At 39.3% G+C, this 19176-nt stretch overlaps 1 protein-coding gene across 6 annotated transcripts in view; it reads right to left on the minus strand.

Moving 5' to 3' along the window:
• Positions 1 to 626: 626 nt before the first annotated feature.
• Positions 627 to 19176, minus strand: part of BMPR1B (bone morphogenetic protein receptor type 1B) — a 272876-nt gene continuing 254326 nt past the window's right edge. For all 6 annotated transcript variants that reach the window (XM_042467528.1, XM_042467527.1, XM_042467531.1 and 3 more), the window contains 6 exons: positions 16961 to 17102; positions 15576 to 15768; positions 10066 to 10363; positions 7531 to 7706; positions 6250 to 6380; positions 627 to 3241 (listed from right to left, as the gene is read on the minus strand). In XM_042467528.1, coding sequence (XP_042323462.1) covers positions 3116 to 3241; positions 6250 to 6380; positions 7531 to 7706; positions 10066 to 10363; positions 15576 to 15768; positions 16961 to 17102 — 1066 coding nt within the window. In that variant the 3' untranslated portion in view covers positions 627 to 3115. The remainder of the gene's footprint in view (positions 3242 to 6249; positions 6381 to 7530; positions 7707 to 10065; positions 10364 to 15575; positions 15769 to 16960; positions 17103 to 19176) is intronic.

Genomic DNA, 19176 nt, shown 5'->3' on the forward strand with positions numbered 1-19176 from the left:
AAGTCATTTATTTGAATGACTCTCTCATATTAATTCAGGTTTATTTATAGCCATTTGGTATGATGTTGTGCGAAAGAATGCCCATTACTTATATAGTAAGAGCTTAAGTAGGTTTCCCCTCTTGGTCCCCGCAATGTCAGAAACTCTGTAGGGCTTTTAATCTTAACCTCTATTAGCTAATCACTAGTCATGGCATGGATAATTTATGGGGCTTGAAGAGTACAACTTATGAAGAAACTGGATTTGTGCATGACTGCCTCTCCTTTGGAACAGCAATGTTTATGTAAAAGCAACTAATAGCTTCAGATGTCAAATGGCTTTCTGAATAGTCTATAAATTACTCCAAATCAATGAGAATTGGCCATGCTTAACTGAATGCAGCAACAAGCCTATTCAAGTTGTGAGAGTTGTAGAGGAAAGGAGTTGCAGCTTTTTTAAAAAAAATGAAATATTTTTTTCTAGCAGGCTCACTATAGGATTGAGGTCTCAACATCTGAAATTCTCATATGATCAGAATTACCTCTGAATTTATATGTATAACCTATGTATCTGTATAGTAAGATCTATGTATCTTCATACATCCAGACCTGTTTTCTCTGATGAACAGTCTGAAACAACTTCAACACAGTATTTTGAAACAAAAGTATTTAACTTCAAGCACTATGCTCTTTCCACAATATGTTAAATCTTATATTTACTGTACTACCCTTGCAAAGAGGAAGGAAGTCTGATCATACCATTAAAATCTAGGCTGTCAGTGTAGAGTTTTGCTTTTGCTGTGACTAACTGAGCCCACTGCTCTTAAAATTCAAAGCTCTGTGGTGCCCCCTAGAGTTTTAAGAGTCATTTTAAAAGGACTTTCCAAATGAAAATGTTACAAAAAAGCATGTCTGCTGTTAAAAAGCCACAACAATCTGACATTTTTTTTTCTTTTAAAAGAGCACAAATCCAGGAAACAGAATTATAAAGAAGTGTAAGAAAAGTTCTAAGAACAAGGTTAGGATTCAAAGAGCTGGTAGGTAGGCCTCCCTCAGTGTACATAAAACCTTGCCACATTTTGTTTCCTACTTCAGCATACTGCACTGAAAAGACTGCCACCTCTCAGTTTGACAGCAGAGGCACTCATAAATCCTGAGAAGTCCTGACACAGGTTTCATATCGTACAGCTCCTTGGAGCCCTGCTCAAAACATGAAAAGCATGAGTTCAATGACATGCTGTGTCTTGATCAACATTACCAAGGGGATAAATCGCATGGCAAAATTTTGTATAGAGCAGTGGTGGGGAATGTGTGGGTCTTCATATGATGTTGGACAAGAACTCACACTTTTCCAAGCCAATACAGTCAACAGTGAGGGATGGACAATATATTATCCATCACTGTGAGGAGGGGGGGGGCAGGAGGAGGAGGAGAGAGACAGACAGACAGGCAGACAGACAGACAGAGGTTCTGTGCATTTGGCTTTTCTCCCAATGACTTCTTTGGAAATTTGGGCAAAAACAGAAAGAAGCATCCAGCCTAATAATACCATATAAAAACCTTCTTCAGAATAATAATAAAAAAGGCCTTAGAATTTTCTCTTTAATGCAAACCGGAAAGAAAGTGTTCTTTTCAAATCAATCTTGGCTGTTTAAAAACAGACTGCAGATCTACTTTAACTATTCAATTATAACCTCCCATTTTCTGATACATTTTAAACAATACTCTTCCTTTTGTCAACATTGTTTGTAGTCTTAACTCAATTATCTTAAGGCAAAAAGGGTTTTAATGCACCTCTGGGAGTAGCTTTCTTTACCAGTTACATCACCAGTAAATGAAAGGTTACTAAAGAATTACATTTCATAATTCACATTAGCTTCAAAATACAGTAATATAAGATGTACCAGAAAACCAAGCTGCCTCTTAAGGCAAAATTCTCCACTGATGTCCCTTGCAAAACCCCTGTAAAAGCCAAAGCTATATTTTCATTGATTCCATTGGAATCTGTGCAGAGTAGCTGGAATCTTCTTGATGACTTATACTATTATGATGGGATTGTACTAGCAAGGCTGTGATGCCACAACTACTTTTTCCAGTGTTGCAAAGGGTGGTATCTAGTGCCTTCTTTGCAGTGATTTTGCCATGCCATGTAACAGCCACCACACAGCACCCATGCACAACTGTACTCTCAATCTGAACAACTGGTAAGTGGTCACAGGTGTGCCAGAAAAGCTTTGGCCAGCTGACTATGATCATATTCCCTGCCTCTTTGATGAACTTCCTTCACCTTTATTTTCCTAAACCTCCAGTTTAAGTAGGATCTAAGCCAATGTGTCCAATCAGCTGTTGTTTTGGAAAGGGATCCCCAAAAGATTTTTCTATTATTGCTTTTGGTGGCATTTTCTTAACTGGCAATGTTAAAGACTTATGTAGAGGAAACTGCAAGAGAATAGCCCCAGATGTGTAAGGCACTGCTTAGCAGCAATTCAGGTGATTTCTACATGGTATAATCTTTCTAACAGATTCCTCTGACATGGCATGTCAAATTACATTCAGAGGTGTGTAGACCATCACTTTTAAGACACATTCTATTGCAGTCTTGTCTCATTTCTCACTGCAATGGGTTTGGGGTTATCTTGAAGTGCAACCAACGTTTTTTTACTTTTTTTGATAATAGGAAAGAATAGCAACTTTTCTTTAGAATTCTGGTGAAGTTTCAATTTTTTTCTTTTAGTATTACAATATAATTCTTTTTCTTGTACTTTATATCTGCAAAGGTTCATTTTCATCAAAATTAAACCATCCAAAGAACAACAACAACAATAAGAACAATATTAATAATAGGTGCTTTCGCAGAAAGCAGCATGCACAATCTTGAAGCAGTTGTCGACACTGTTTCTCTGGTCACTCCCAGAAGAGGCAAAATGTCTTCTTCTTTGGGTCATTCTTGTTTGAGCCACATTTCTTTCCCCTGGAAAGGTTGTGTGTGCGCATGTGTATGCAGATGCTTTGTCAAATGTCTGCATTCAAGGTTTATATTAGTGAGAGCTTTGCAATTCTTCTTCCTGTCTCTTTGAAACATGAAGGAAAGTCCATTTTTCTGAACCTTAGTAATGAGGAGCCTTTCGTCAGCTGAATCAGAGCTTAATGTCCTGTGACTCTGACATTTTGGCAAGTGTTTTCTTTACTCGCAGGGCTGTGAGCCGAGAAGCAGGGTTGTGAGCCCAGCATTCTGTCATTAGTTTGCCCATTTGTCTTAAGCACTGCAGAAGAGAAGACATATATGCATATATATATTATACACGCACATTCATACAAGCAAGGTCTAAAGCTGGCTGCAAGCTTGAAAGCTACTTTGAATATAGAATGTTGTTGGCTCCTCTGCATACTTATGTAACAGCAACTACTGAATATGGACATTGCAGAAGTTCTACTTCCCCACAGATATAATTCCCGCAGCATATTCAATATGCAGATATCCAACAAGGGGATTTTCTTAGTCCTTTTGCCTGCTGACTGCTGGTTGTCATACAGAAGAAGCCAAGGGGGTGGCTAGTCAAAGTACTAAAAAAGACATTGAATTCTAATCCTGGTCCAGTTACAGCTACTAAAAGTGTTAATTTTGGAGTTACTTGCACATGAAACAGTCTGCACCTGTTCCAGTCAAATTCTACATGAAGGAACTATATGAAAAAGGCAAAAGTTGTGAAAAGGCACTAGAATTGCTTGCCACAACCATCTAAGTTTTCCACTTAGATGTTGTGAGAGCTGTGTGAACACAATTTCCCACCTGTTTACAGTAATACATGAAGATTGGGAACATGTGGTGTTGTAGATGTTGCTGGAGTAAAACTCACATTTGGCTTGAATGCTAGATATAAGGAGAGCTGCAGTCCAAAAACATACAAAGCTAAATACAAGTGTTAATTCCAATTACAGCAGACCCAGTGAACCAATAGTACTTACAAACTTAGCCAATTCAATGACTCTATTTCATTTAGGACTAATAGTTGCATTTATCTCCTGAGGGACTATATGTTCCTTGCTCCTGATCTAGACAAGAGCTATAATATCATCATACAAGCAGATGCCCATGGAAAGCCCACTAACTGGATATGATGGGAAGAGCTGGGTCTTGCTACCCAGCAAAGTTTCTGCCTCAAGCTGCCCAAAATGTTACTGGGCTTGCTCTGCATGACTTTCCCCTTCACTAATGGTTCACCAATTTTGTGAAATAATTTTACAACATGGTCAGTAATCGTAAGAAGAATGCGAGTCACTTCCACTATGTGGAACCAAATGCCCCAAATATCAACTTTTAGTCTACTTTGGCGTGCCATGCTCCCCCCCCCCTGTTTTTTCACCCCTCCCCACCCACCATAAGGCTTCTCTATACACACACTCAAGATTGTTTACAACTCCTGCCATTTAAGTCTTTTTAAATCTAATTGCAGAATACTTAAGCTAAGACTGCTATTCCCAAATCACAGCTGTCTCCTACAATAATAGCATTACACTGTACCACTTAACAAGATTAATGACCTCTGCATAGCATCAACATAACTGTCGGCAGATCTGTCTGCAATACATCAATTACTGGTCTACTGATTCCAAAACACAATTTTGCTTCATTATAAATTCTCAGTGGAAAGTGTTCAGACAACTTTCTCCCCTTCTCCCTTCCCTTCCCTGGAAAACAGAAGCATAGCTTTGAAGAGCAATTTCCTATATTAATTTACAAAAGGTGAGAATGAGAGGGCAGAAGACTCACACAAGGGCTTTTAAGACCACTCTGTTACCCCTCCCCCCACTTTTTTTTGGCAAAGAGAAACAGCTGATAAGTCAGGCTTGTAAAATGGCATTTGTATTCTGTTTTCCTGAGGTTTTATGTACTAGCATATGAAGTAAACAGTTAAATAAATATCACCAGATACCGCCTTGTGAAGAATCTACCTTACAATCACAAACTAAAGATTCTGCAGATCATATTATCCATAGGACATCTAGCTCAACTCCTTGTCTTCCTCAACACATTCACTCCCCCCTGCCCCACAAAATATTGTGCCCTGTACAGATCACACTAGCCTATCTAACAACTCATGTCTACAAGTGGCTCCTTTGTTCAAGAGATCAGAACAAACTACTACATTGCCTCAAGCAAGCATGGTATGTTAGACACATACACACAGAGTTTCTTAGGACGAATTCACAAGCAATAAGAATATGTGTATCCTAAATGTCAAACGTGTACATCTACAGGACCTCCCCTTCAAGGAAAACGCCCTTAGCAAAAGTCAAATCTATCCAAAACCCAGCTGGGATTCAGATCATCTCAATCCCATTTGAGCAACTACAGATAGAAGAGCAGATGGAGAAGAGATGATCCACATTCCTTGTATATTTAAAACATGTTTTACATTAATACAGTAACTGTAAATAGTAATTTACCTTAATATAACAACAACAACAATAATAACAATAGTAATAATAGCAATAATAATCTGCTCTGTCATCAGTCTTAAAATAGGTTTTTAATGTTTTCCTAACTTGTTATTTTAATACCATTCCATTTATAATCATTTTCATGGTGTCTTGCTTATCACTTTTGAGGATTTTACATTATTCATTTGTGTCTGTAAGCCACTTTGAGTTCACTTGAACTGAAAAAAGGCAGGGTACAAGTCTTTAACATACAAACATATACATTTACCAGGCTAACTTGCATGTGTGACTTAGTCCATAAGTTTCATCTATAATTTGTTCTAGGTTTTGTGGAAGAGTATAACCACACACATTTTGAAAATCTGTGTTTTCAATCACAAGCTCTCTCCAAGGTTTCTCACAATATATCTACATATTCTGAAGCTTTTCCAAGCTTACTAGTGGCCTCTTCTAATGGCAAAGGCAGTACTCCTAGTATTTCAGTACAATTATTACCCTTTTCTTCATAAATCAACCAAATGTGGGTAAAATTGACTCCAGGCAGACCTGGGAGAAAACTATGGCCTGTTACAGACTGCCAAAATAAAGCTGCTTCGGGTCTCTTTGGAGGTATGCTATTTAAATGATGCATGGGTCCTAAGAGTCCGGAGTTCGCGTCAAAGCCACACTCCATTCCTAAGCACTGGAGTGCAGCTTTGGTGCAGCTTCCAGATTCTTAGGATGCACGCATCATTTAAATAGCATACCTCCAAAGAGACCCGAAGCAGCTTTATTCTGGCAGTCTGTAACAGGCCTATATGTCAGCTTTGAAAATATTTTCCCTTCTTACCTCATCACTGCTCCACCTGTTTGGAAAAGATGGCCGTAACTTCTTAATACATACTATTTCCCTCATGTCTTCATATGAAGGGTCACTGGGAACAAGGTCATGATATGGAAGCTGATATTCTTCAACTATACCTAGAAAAAGATGTAATTTGTCAGATATTTCTTTATCATATGATTAAAGATTCAAGAAGATTCAAGACCTCTACAAGAATTAAAAAACCCGATTAAAGACATGTACTCAACAAATGAAGCCCAGTATCTTTTTGGGATGTGGTTGTTGGGTTGTAGGAAGTGCATGAACAATACATCCACATATTTCAGAAAATTATGCTACAAAATCCCTGTTTCAAATGAAACCGATATATAAAACGTAGGTTAATTGAGAATATCTTATCTCAGTAATACACAGTGCATGTAGTTCATACTCAAGCAAGTTAGAAATAAATCTCCCTCCACAATATTGAAATTTCTCCACCTCATCTAGGTGGCAGAAGTAGAAAAAGGTACTTGGTACATGTCCAAAAGCACTTAATACTCTCCTGTACCATAAGTCTCATGACTGAGTCTTGACATCAAAACAATATCCAGGCGTAAGCCTGATTAAACTTACTCCATCCTCAAATTCTCATCAGCCAAAGTAATGACAATTAAATCTAACTGCTTTGTTTAACTTGCTTAATCTTAGCAGAAGAAATATAGGAATTTTTAAACAGTTAAATATTTCATTCCCCATCTTGTTATATAATAAGCAGCCAGAGGAAATCTGAAGGCAGAAGGGAATACAAGAAAATACAGGATCTGAGTTGAGAAGCTCCAATCTTGTCAGATAAAGAATTAATTTTATACAAGAGCAGCATTGTTCTTTCTGTATATTCTTGATAATGCTAGCTAACACCCACTAATGCCTGTATTTCTTCACTTAAATCTAAGTAATCTCTTCGTTAATCATAGTACTGAAGCAAAATCAACCCCACTGTACCTCTACATAAGCAACAGGAATGCTTGCATTTTAGCAGTAATGTTTATAACTCTGGAAGTGTTCATAAATGAGGTCCAAATTCCCATTACAATTATGAAACACTGCATCTTTAAATGAGATTGTTAAAACAGAGAATAAATCTTTGCAGTTAAATGAGAACTTACAGGAACTGAAAAATAACTCCCAGCTGAAGGAAATGGTTATAAATAAGTTTAGTATCATCAGATTGCTAGCTGGTTGTTGCCTTTAAAAAAAAGGTATAGAAGCAGAATAGGGACATGCACCAATGCATGTAGCATTTACCTCCTGAAACACATCTCCGTGCTATTTCCCAAAGGATGAGTCCAAAACTGTACATATCGGCCATGATATATGATTGGAAATGATTCCGATTCAAGCTTTCATCCAAGACCTCAGGAGGCATGTACCGTTTTGTTCCTACTCTTGTATTTGGTGGAATGTCCACCTCATTTGTATCACTGAAAGATAGAGAAAAGGAGAAGACTTAATTGGCATCTCCACAAAACTAAACCGAATACGAAAGAGAGAATACCTCAACATTAAATCAGCTAGGAAAAAGCAGAGAACTAATAAATAATCTCGATGGAAATTATCTTTATACAGAAAAGCTACTCATCCATTAATCAATTTTTTAAAAAAAGGTTTAGTTGTCTGGTTTGTATTAAGCATTAAAATGCAGACGCAAGGCAAAGACGGGACTCAGCAGGGAACACTGGTAACGTTTTTGAGATTTCAGTAACATTAAGATGGATTCTGATGCCAAGGACAGCAAACAAGCCAAATCATTTTAAAAACAAGATAATAATCTTCCTTAAAGGCAGTTTTCCTAACACGGCTCAATTTCTAATATTTTAATCTCTCATCCATTAAAGGAAGACATCAAAAGCACAATTAGCATTCTTAAAACATAGATCTGTTATGGAGACTTTTTTTTTTTTAAAAAATAGCTGTAACAGAATTCAAGTCTGGCCCAAGTTTTGTCTGTCACAATTATAAGAAATACACTATACTAGTTCTTGTTTTATGCTCTCAAAGAAGCTAAATGTCCATAAACAGCACATGATAAGTAATAAAGCCACATTTCCCCACCCTTCCTGTACAATTCATGCTGTCATTCTTTCAATGTGTCTGTGTAATTTTTCTTTGTTTAAATTATCTTAACAAGCATTCAACCACTGACACTTTATACTCTTAGGTTCACAAAATCACAGAAAGGGTATTTCCATTTTACTCTATGTACATGTGTGGACCTTCTTTCAAGTGGACCAAATGGAAGGCCAGTAGGAAGAAATTCTTCATAGGTTCTTTAATGGCTCTCATAAACTTAACTTTCTAATATTTATTTTTAAATCACACATCTATAGTCTTTCAGCCAGATTTGTAGATTATAGAATAAAAGGGCCATCACCAAAATGTTTTAAGCAAATCCTGTAACAGATGAAGACAATCTTCTTTGGTCCAGCATTTTAAATGTCTTTTTACTTGACAAAATATCAGTTGCACAAGTATAGCTTATCACCTTATTTACTTTTTCATACTTGCCAAATTCATACATTTATTGGCCCCTATGTAATCTCCTCTGGGAATATGTGGAACCTCCAGAGATCTTACAGCCCAGGTGAAATCACAAGGAGGTGCTGTTTGTATGAGCCAGACCACTGTGTAGAAAACACTTCTCCATAAGTAAAAACAGCTTGCTGGTTACATATTTGGGGGGGGGGGGGATCAGTCCAATCTGAACATTCTGCTTTCTTATTCAGATAGCAATATGCAACCAGTGGCATATAATGTTTAGCTCATCAGAAAACTCCTGGCTATTGCTCCACACCAGGGGAGGGGAGAAGTTAATTTTTCATGCTGCAAAATGGCTGTGGAGATGTGGCATGCCACACACAGCACTCTGCAAGTTAATAGATGCTAAATGGATAGCTGCCCTACTGACATCACTAACACTGATCATTGGGGTGGTCCAGAGACCAAGTAGAGAGGGGTTCACCTTGCCTCAAAATGCTGGAGTGAGGTCCCCCTGTTTGGATCACGAGACTCTCCACTTGCTCCTGTACCAACAGTTAGCACTGCATCACCTGTGATGTTTTCTTATAAATAAGTTAGTTCATTTTCCAGTTATTCCTAGAAAGAGATGAGGAGGGGAATAATACAACCAAACCCTGGGGAGGAGATGGTGAACCAGATCTATATTCAGGCAAGGGGCATTGTGATGAAATCATGTCACAGGCATTTCTTTGAATGAAATGAAGTGGTAGAAGGTTTCCTTAAGTATTCCTTTCTTTGGACAAAAAGGACTTGATACCCCTAGAAGTGGCAATCAGCTGCCCACTGACCATTCTGCCCTACAGATGCACAAATGAGACTGACACTACATTATGAAACAACATTGTTCCCAGATATACTTTTTTAAAATAAAGAAGGCTTCTCCCAGCAGCACATGGTGGTAGAAACAGAAAGTAATGATGGCAATACATCAACTCTGTGCTACCCTTATAAGACATAAACAGGAAATGCTCTGTTTGGGCTGCATTAATTTGGATTCAAGTTTGGCCAAACCAAACTGCAATTCCTTTTTAGTCACAATGATCTACCCAGTAATTGCTCGTTGTTCCCACATCAACAGTGGTGAATCCCAACTTTTGTGAATAAGCTTCCAAACTAAACTCAGAGCAGATTATCTGCCTCTGTGATATTCAAACCACCACTGAAACCACCAAGCACCCAAATCCAATTCCAGTCCCAAACCCCACTTTATTATTTCCATGTTCACAAAACCATTTGCACTCAGAATTCCAATATTTTACTCACCTAATAAATTTAACTGCTAAGCCAAGGTCTGCTATACAACAGGTTCCATTCTTTTTTACTAAAATGTTTTTACTTTTGAGGTCCCGGTGGGCAATAGCTGGCTTGCCTTGAGTACTGAAGATCTCCGTGTGCAAGTGGCACAATCCACTGACAGAGGAATATGCTAGCTTAAGCATGGCTTTTGTGTCCAAGGTTGTGGATTTCAGGTAGTCATACAAGGATCCATTCTCATGATAGTCAGTTATAAGGTACAACTGAGTCCAAGACCCTGTGCCTTTAATGTCTGCAGCAATGAAACCTACAAAGAAAGAAAGACACAACTGTTCTAAATATCATACATCTTTTTAAGCTGTAAATTCAATTCCTTTTGCATTTCAAGCTACCTTATGTTCTCATCTACATAGTGTCACATCACAATGGACATGCACCCAAGCAGGATATAACAAGGTTCTTTAAGTAAAACTAATTAGGGTACTTGGTGGGGAAAAAGCAACAGATGATGAAATGAGAGTTTTGAGTAAAAGATTATGCAATCCATTACACAAGAGAAAGGTTAATTCATTACAGAGGCAATATCCAGACTGGGCCTGCAGATATATACTGGTTAACTCTTTACTATTGTATTTTTCTGACATGAGCCTGTCCAGGTGAGACGCACTCTCAGGCAAACCCTTCTCTCTCTACCTTCACAGGGACATCTGGTGAAAACAAAAATAGCCTTCTTGGTGGTTGCTCTCAGGCACTGGGACTCCCTCTTAAAAGAGGATGGGATAGCTCCCTTCTTGCTGTCAACAATCAACAAATGAAAATGTTTCTATTCTGACAAGTTGTTATCAAATTACTGCCAGAGGTTTTAACAGTGTATGAGCCAGCATGATGTAGTGGTTTGAGCATTAGACTATGACTCTGGAGACCAGGCTTCAAATGCTGGCTTGGCCATGTAAACCCACTGGGTGAAGTCGAAGGCTTTCATGGCCGGCATCCATAGTTTTTTGTGGGTTTTTCGGGCTATGTGGCCATGTTCTTCAGAAGATACCAGCCACAGATGCTGGCAAAACATCAGGAAGAAACTCTTCTAGAACATGGCCACATAGCCCAAAAAACCCACAAAAAACCACTGGGTGACCTTGGGCAAGTAACCTACTCTGTAGAATTTGCCAAGAAACCCCCATTATAGGTTCCACCTTAGGAACATTATAAGTTGGAAACAATCTGAAGGCACACAACAACAACAACAACAACAACAGTTTTATTGACTTTTATCTTCTATATGGACTTGTATTACATTGTTTTCAGTGCATGGAAAAGTTTAATTTTGGTTTATCAAAAAAAATTGTACATTTTTACTTCTACCTTTATAAGGAATTTTAAAATTCACTTGTTTTCATTTTTGTAAGCTTCCTTGAGTCTCTGTTCTGAGAATAGGTGAGATATGAATTAACAGATGATGGTGGTGGTGGTTGTAATGATGATGATGATGCAAGGTAATAAAAGGAACCTAGGGTGAATCTACACTGTAGGAATAATGCAGTCTGACAACACTTTAACTGCCATGGCTCATCCTACAGTATCCCGAGATTTGTAGTCTTGTGAGGCACCAGCACTCTATGACAGAGAAAGCTAAAGACATTGTAAAACTATAAATCCCACAATTCCATAGGATGGAGCACAGCACTTGAAGTGGTGTCATATGACATTATTTCTACAGTGCACCCCTATTCCCTGATGAGGAGTTGGGAAGCTGATAAATAGCAGTTGGACACAAATAAATCCTAGCTACACAAGAAACTGTATTTATTTATTTATTTATTTACCGCTATTCCAAAGATCATAGCGGTGAACAGCAAGTAAGCTAATTAGCAAGTAAGCTAATTTGCCCCCAACAGTCTGGGTACTCATTTTAGCGACCTCAGAAGGTGCACGCTGCGTCGAGCTTGGGCCCGGTTTGCTGGTCTTGAAATCGCAACCTTGTGGTCTTGAGTGAATGGCTGCAGTACAGACATTTAACCACTGCACCACCAGGGCTCAAACATACACCATGCTCTGCTAAAGGCAACAGAACTAATAAATGTGGAAAGTTAAAAACTCAGAGAGGAAAGTGACGGTCAAAGTATCTGGAATAATAGCACACTCTCTCCCTGTTTCCCCCACCAGGCTGTCAGGGAAGGAACAACCATCTTGCCAGAGGTTTGGTTACTTCAGCCATTCCCCCATTTCTTGCTAGAGGTGTGCATAGATTGCTTGTAGTGGGCTTTTCTCTTTGTCCCACTATTTTGTCCATTTTAGCTCCCATTTCTCACTCACACCCCTCAGGGAAGAGAGGGTCATATAAAATCAGGTTGATGGCCCACCTATATACTGCACTTTCTGGTCAGGTGCTTCAGGCAGAATATGAAGTTGAGCTTCCTTAACTTCTGACAAGTACAAATCGAAAACAATAGACAGAAGAAGGAAGAAGGATCAGAGAAAGGTAAGCAAAGCTATCTTAGGAGGGAGAAATGCAAACTGGCTTTAACCCAATTTACATAGCCAGACACTATGTAATGTATTGTAAAATTTTGGATGTGGAGAGGATCTTTCCTCCCTCAATAACAATAGAGGGGCAGCAAAGATGTAGGCAAACGTCAGTTTCTTCTTATTGATGTCTTGAACAAAATAAAGAGTGCCAATGGAGATTGTATATGTATGATTGGTTGAAGGTACAAGCCCCATGGGATACTGTTTAGTGTTCTAGTTTTTACCATTGCTTCATGCATGGAGCCTTCCCTTGTCAGAGTTCTAAGATGGACAATTGATGTAGTATACCAAACAAGACTTTGCACTGAAGACAGTGGATACATAGGCCTGTTACAGACAGCCAAAATAAAGCTGCTTCGAGTCACAGTGGAGGTATGGTGTTTCAATGATGCATGCATCCTAAGAGTCCAGAAGTCGCACCAAAACCACGCTCCAGCACTGTGACTCGAAGCAGCTTTATTTTGGCTGTCTGTAACAGGCCATGATGAGTATGGTGTATTAGAGTATTACACTGAGACTTGAGAAGTCCCAGTTCAAAACTCAAATGAATTTTAAATCCACTGAGGGACTTTGAGTAGTCACTCTCCAAGTCCTTATGGAAGACCATGCCCATGATCCTAAAACCTGTGAATATATTGGTTTCTCTTATTGGCCATGGGAATTTTTTAAAAAATGTACATTCACACCAGATACACATAGATTATCTCTAGTCTATGAGCAACTATGGGTAACGCTTGAATCTAGAATCATAGGCATTCTCATTCCCCCCCTCCCGAAATTTTTACTTACTTAACAAAGTAAGGTCTAAGTTTTCTTCAAAGAAAAATTCCTATGAAGAAGTTAAGCATCAGCTAAGCTAAGAAGAAACTGGGTCAGGATTACTGAGGCAAAACCATTATTTTAAAAAAATTCTGATGCATTAAATTTGAAGTTGATTAATAATAATCAATTTTTTTGTTGTAAAATACAGAAATGAAATGTGAAATTCCAATTCACTGGTGCTCTCTGGATTGCAAGAACTCTCAGTTGTTCATCAGAACTTTTATCATCTTTACTGCCCTCTTCTGGACTTGTTCCAGTTTGCCAATATCCCTCTAAAACTATGGTGTCCAGAATGGCACACAGTGATTCTGCTTTGGTCAGATCACACTAGGAATACGGTATCCTATTCTGGAAACAACAATATGTGTAGGATATTAAGATGCCATGTGCCTAGAGGAGGATGACAATGATGGTGAAAGACCTGGAAACCAAACTCTAGGAAGAATATTTGAAGGATCTGGATAGTCTGGAGATGAGAAAATTCAGAGATAATAAAAAAAAGCTATCTTCAAATATTTGAGGAGTTGTCCCATAGAAGCTGAAACAACTTTTTTTAGAAACCCCAAAGGGAAGGGCAATGTCTTCAAATGACAACAAAAGAGACTCTTCCTAAACTTTAGGAAGAATTTGCAAAAGTTAAGAGCTGTTTGGCGGTGGAACAGATTGCCAGGGGAATTATGGGTTCTCCTTCATTTTAGGTTTAAAAACAAAATTTGGATAGTCACTTCACAGGGATCCTTTACCTGCAGATTTACTACACTGGCAAAGCATTGGACCAGCTGTCTATGGGGTCCCTATTCACTTTATGAAGATTTTCATACCAGCGCTTACCATGGGGTAAGCACTGGTAAAATGCCTCAAAAACATCAGGGAAGCACACATGTCTGAAAGCCTGACATGCTTCCTAAACGGCAGGGAATCTTCCTCTTGCCTCCAGCATCTCTGAATCATTGGAGAGTAGCAATTTCCTATGAACAGAAACAATTCCCTGCCATTTAGGAAGCGTGTCAGGCTTTCAGACATGCACACTTCCCTGATGTTTTACCAGCATTTTACCAGCGCTTATCCCATGGTAAGTGCTGATATGTAGGGCCGGCTCTAGGTATTTGGCCACCCTCGGCAAGAAATATTTTGGCACCCCCTGTCGCCACTCATAATTATTCTCACTTAATTAAATTACAAATATATTTTCAATGTTATTTATACCATATTGGTATATTTTTAACTACAAAGTGTTTAAAATTAAACACAAATCAAAGTAGCCAATTTATTGTCCATTTATATAGCAATAAAAGTTTGGTCTTGTTAATTGTAATTTGAGATCAGTTTTATTAATTAAATTTAAAAACAATACAAGTAAAAAACCGCCGTTTATAGAACATAAATGTATTTCACTACTATTTAAATTGTGTTTGAAAACTATAAAATCATTTTTGACCTAAATTGAAAGTATTTTTTTTTTATTACAAGAGTAAAAAAAGTCCAAACCAGCTCCTCAGAGCCACCTGCAGTAGGTGAGGTGGGCTGGATTTTTTTTAGGAGGGAGAAGGCTTCTATGGAAGAACACACTGAGGAACACAAACACAATCTTTGCCTCAAAATAAGACACACAGAGATAGAGAAAGACGGTCACGTCGTGTGCGAAAAGAAAGGGAACCAGAGGTACCTTTTCTGCCTCTCTTCTTACCTGAGTGAGGGAAAGCGCACCTCAGTGGCCAGAGGGCGCACAGGTGCTGCAGCTGTTGGTAAAGTTACCCCAGAGGAGGATAATGCAAACGGGAGCCACTTTTTCCCCTTCACTTACAGCAGCAGCAGCAGCCAGCAGGAGTGCAAGCGGTGCCCTGGGATTTTGCTGGCAGTGCGTGCACGCTAGGCACCCTTTGCAGAGCTGCTCCAAACAGCTCTCAGCAGCAGGTGTGCAAGTGATGCCTGGGGATTCTGTCGGCCAGGTGCCAGGCACCCTTTGCAGCTGCTCCAAGCAGCTCTCCTCCTGCTGCTCACTGGTCACCTTGTCCTCAGCTTTCTCTCTGGCCTCCCTTGCCACCCGCTGTGCCGCCCCTAAATTTTGCCACCCTAGGCGGCTGCCTAGTTGGCCTATATGGATGAGCTGGTATGAAAATCTTCTATAAGTCTATGATTCTATGCTATGTTTTAATGTTAGAACCACTCACCTAAAATGTTTTCATGTCTCATCAGAACAGTCTGATAGATTTCTGTCTCTCGGAACCAACTGGCTTCCTCGGTGGTGAAGAAGACTTTGACAGCCACCTTTTCTCCTCGCCATTTTCCCATCCAGACCTCCCCATAGCGACCTTTACCAATCTGCTTCACCATCTGAATCTGTTTTGCTATAGTCCGTTGCACCTATTGGGAAGAAGATGAAGGCATGTTAACTACTACCTAAAATTCAGCAATCTCCTCATGGGGAGGAGGCTCAAGGACAGGAATTGGTAATGAGAGGGACTTTGTATCTGACAGACCATCTGAGAAAATAGGGTGAGCTCCCCTCAAACCTATTTAATACACCATTTTGTTTCCAGAGTGACTACCAAGATGCCTATCAGAAACCCACAATCATGATCCAAGGGCAATTCCACTCCTACACCACAATATTAATTCTTATAATGGAAATAATATACAGATCATAGCTAATAGGCACTGATAAATCTATCTTTCATGAATTTGTCTGAAATAGCAGCAGGACTGAAGAAATGAAATGCAACATTTCTTCTTGATGAAAATATACCAAAGGCTTTAGGAAATATTTTTGTTTGGATTTCTAAAAAAAATTAAAACAGGTTTTAGGAAAATAGCAATAGTAAGTACATTTCTATACCACTTATCAGTGAATCAAACACTCCCTAAGCTGTTTACAATGTGTAAGATAATTGCCCCCAACAAGATGGGTATTCATTTTAGCATTCTAGAAAAGGATGCAAGGCTGAGTAGACCTTGAAGCCCCTGGGATTGAACTCACAACCTTGTGGCTTACAGTACAGGCATTTAACCACTGCACCACCAGTGATAATTTACACTCAACACACACAACAGAAAGAATCCAAACTACTGGTCATGCTGGCTAGATGATTCTGGGAGCTGTAGTCCCAAAAAGCATTTGCAAGCTCTTCTTCTTGGAAGATTTCCTCCCTACTTCAGAAGGTGGGAGATACTTAAAACAGTTTCTCAGTGGATAATCTAATATTGGAAGGTTCAAACTATGTCACTCCATTGTGTATAGACTTCTGGGCCTTTAGGGATTTCTGTATAAAAAGCAACACTTTTAATTGTTCTTGGAAACAAACTGAGGAGAAGACCTGCCACATCTTACTAGTGGGCTTTTGTGAAAAAGAAGTCCTGAGGATATTGTTACACTGGGCTACACCAGATTCTCTCTTCCTGTTCTTAGGGAAACAAAATGTTTATCTTACAGAATCTTATTCTAGATCAGCTTTTCCCCCCACCACCATGCATTCAGATGTTTTGTTTTGTGCTGTAGGCTATGATGTTCCACAGGTGTATTATTATTGTGATGAAGATCTTAGTACATTTTTCTTACCAGCAGAGGGAGCCCAGAACCACTTCCTGAGCTCTGAGACTGTTCAATGAGGTCTTTCAAGGATTCTCCAGGAGGAATGTAAGTCTCGTCTTGTTCGAGTCCAATGCTGTAACGAGGAGGCCTGCTTTCTTGCCTTTTATACCTGCAGTTTTATGTGAAAATAAACATGGGTGATTTCTACTGCTGGGTGGTCTAAGACGGTAGGCAGTAATTACGACTTGAGTCTGTTTCATTTCCCACTAGTGCTGCATGTTAAACTCTCTGGAGCATTTAAGTTTCTCATATATTTCCAGCAACCTCCGTAACTAAAGTACTACTTCCATTTCTTTGAACTTGTGCCCAGTTCAATTCACTTCATTGAGATATGCAGTAGTGAGGGTAATGCAGTGCATGCACTGGTGCATGCACACACAGACACAGACTTAACAGTATTTTACTGTGCACCTCAACACCGTGAAACTCCTTTCTCTTTTACTATACTTTGCCATTTTTATGATACCTACTATGACCAATATTTGGCTGTAGGTTGGGACCCCAAACCAATATATGTCCCTCTATGTGAGAAACATCAATGTTATACCAACCACTGGCAGGTAGTGAAGGAAACCCATGTGCCTTCTTTTGCAACACTGGAGGATGTGGGTGCAACAGAGACACTGGAGCACTGGATAGCACCTTTATCACTACATAACTGATTGATTGACTGACTGATTTTATTTAACACCTTGCTCCCAGAACATGACTCGAGGTGGCTGTCAAAAAATTAAATAGCTAAATGACTACTGATAGAAAAGTTCTTTTTTTAAAAAAAGCAAAAATTAGCAACACCAAAGCAGTTTAAAACACATTTGACCAAAATGATGAAAGGTCTGGGAACCACGCCTTATGAGGAGAGACTTAGGGAGATGGGTATGGAGCCTGGAGAAGAGAAGGTTAAGAGGTGACATGATAGCCCTGTTAAGTATCTGAAGGTAGTCATACTGAGAATGGAGCAAGACTGTTTTCTGCTGTTCCAGAGACTAGGACCCAGAACAATGGATGCAAACTGCAAGCAAAGAGATTCCACCAAAACATTAGGAGGAACTTCCTGACAGTAAGGGCTGTTCAACAGTGGAACAAACTCCCTCGGAGTGTAGTGGAGTCTCCTTCCTTGGAGGTCTTTAAACAGAGGCTGCATGGTCATTTGTCATGGGTGCTTTGATTCTGCATGACAGGGGTTTAGATTGGATGGCCCTTGTTGTCTCTTCTAACTCTATGATTCTATGAACTCTGATTTTAGAAGAAGAAAAAAAGCCTAGCACACCCCATTAAAAGTTCATGCTGCCTAAATAAAAAGATATTTTCCTGGTGCAGGAATGAATACAGAGAGGGAGCAAACCAAATCTTCTGTGTGAGGGAGTTCCAAACTTTGGAGCAGCCACAGAGATAGGTCTCTCCCAGTCTCATGTCCTCGCCAAATATCCTTGTGATGGTGGTGGAACTGAAATAAAGCTGTTCCTCTCAGAACTTAAAACTTGGGCAGGGTCATAAAGAGAGATACTGTCTTTCAGGTAATCTGGACCTAAACTGGGTAGGCTTTAAAGCTAATCAAATCTCCCTTTTCTAAGCAAGACGATTAAGAAGGTAGTTGCCTCCCAACTCCAGACAATCTTGGAGGATACACGTTATGTAAATCCATTTAAAACTGGCTTCAACGCAGAATACGGAGTTAAAACTGCTATGGTCACCTTAGTGGATGATCGTCACCTGAGCATTGACAAAGGGAGCATGTCCCCACTGATTTTTTGGACCCTGCAGCAGCACTGATACGACTGACCATAGTATATTTCAGTAATGCTTGGAGGATTTGAGGATTGAAGGCAGTGTGTTTCAGTAGTTCCAGTTCTATGTCAACGTCATATTCTACATGGTGGAGCTTGGGGATAGGTGATCCTCAAAAAATGAGCTGTTATATTGCATACCACAAAACACCATTCTATCCCTAATGCCATTTAACATCTACATGAAACCAATACAGGAAAGATGACCTAGTGACATGGAACAGGATGTAATCAAAATGCTGATGACACCCAAATGTATTTCTCCATTCCTTCAAAAACAGCCTCAGCTAAAAATAGAATTCAGAAACAGAGCCATATTACTCTGGAGTATCTAGCGCCTTTAAAACTAATTGTGCAAAAGAAGTTGCAGCCGGTCTACTTCCCCAGATGCATGGG

The sequence above is a fragment of the Sceloporus undulatus genome, chromosome 5 (genome assembly GCF_019175285.1).
Source record: "Sceloporus undulatus isolate JIND9_A2432 ecotype Alabama chromosome 5, SceUnd_v1.1, whole genome shotgun sequence".
In the NCBI taxonomy this organism is placed as follows: domain Eukaryota; kingdom Metazoa; phylum Chordata; class Lepidosauria; order Squamata; family Phrynosomatidae; genus Sceloporus; species Sceloporus undulatus.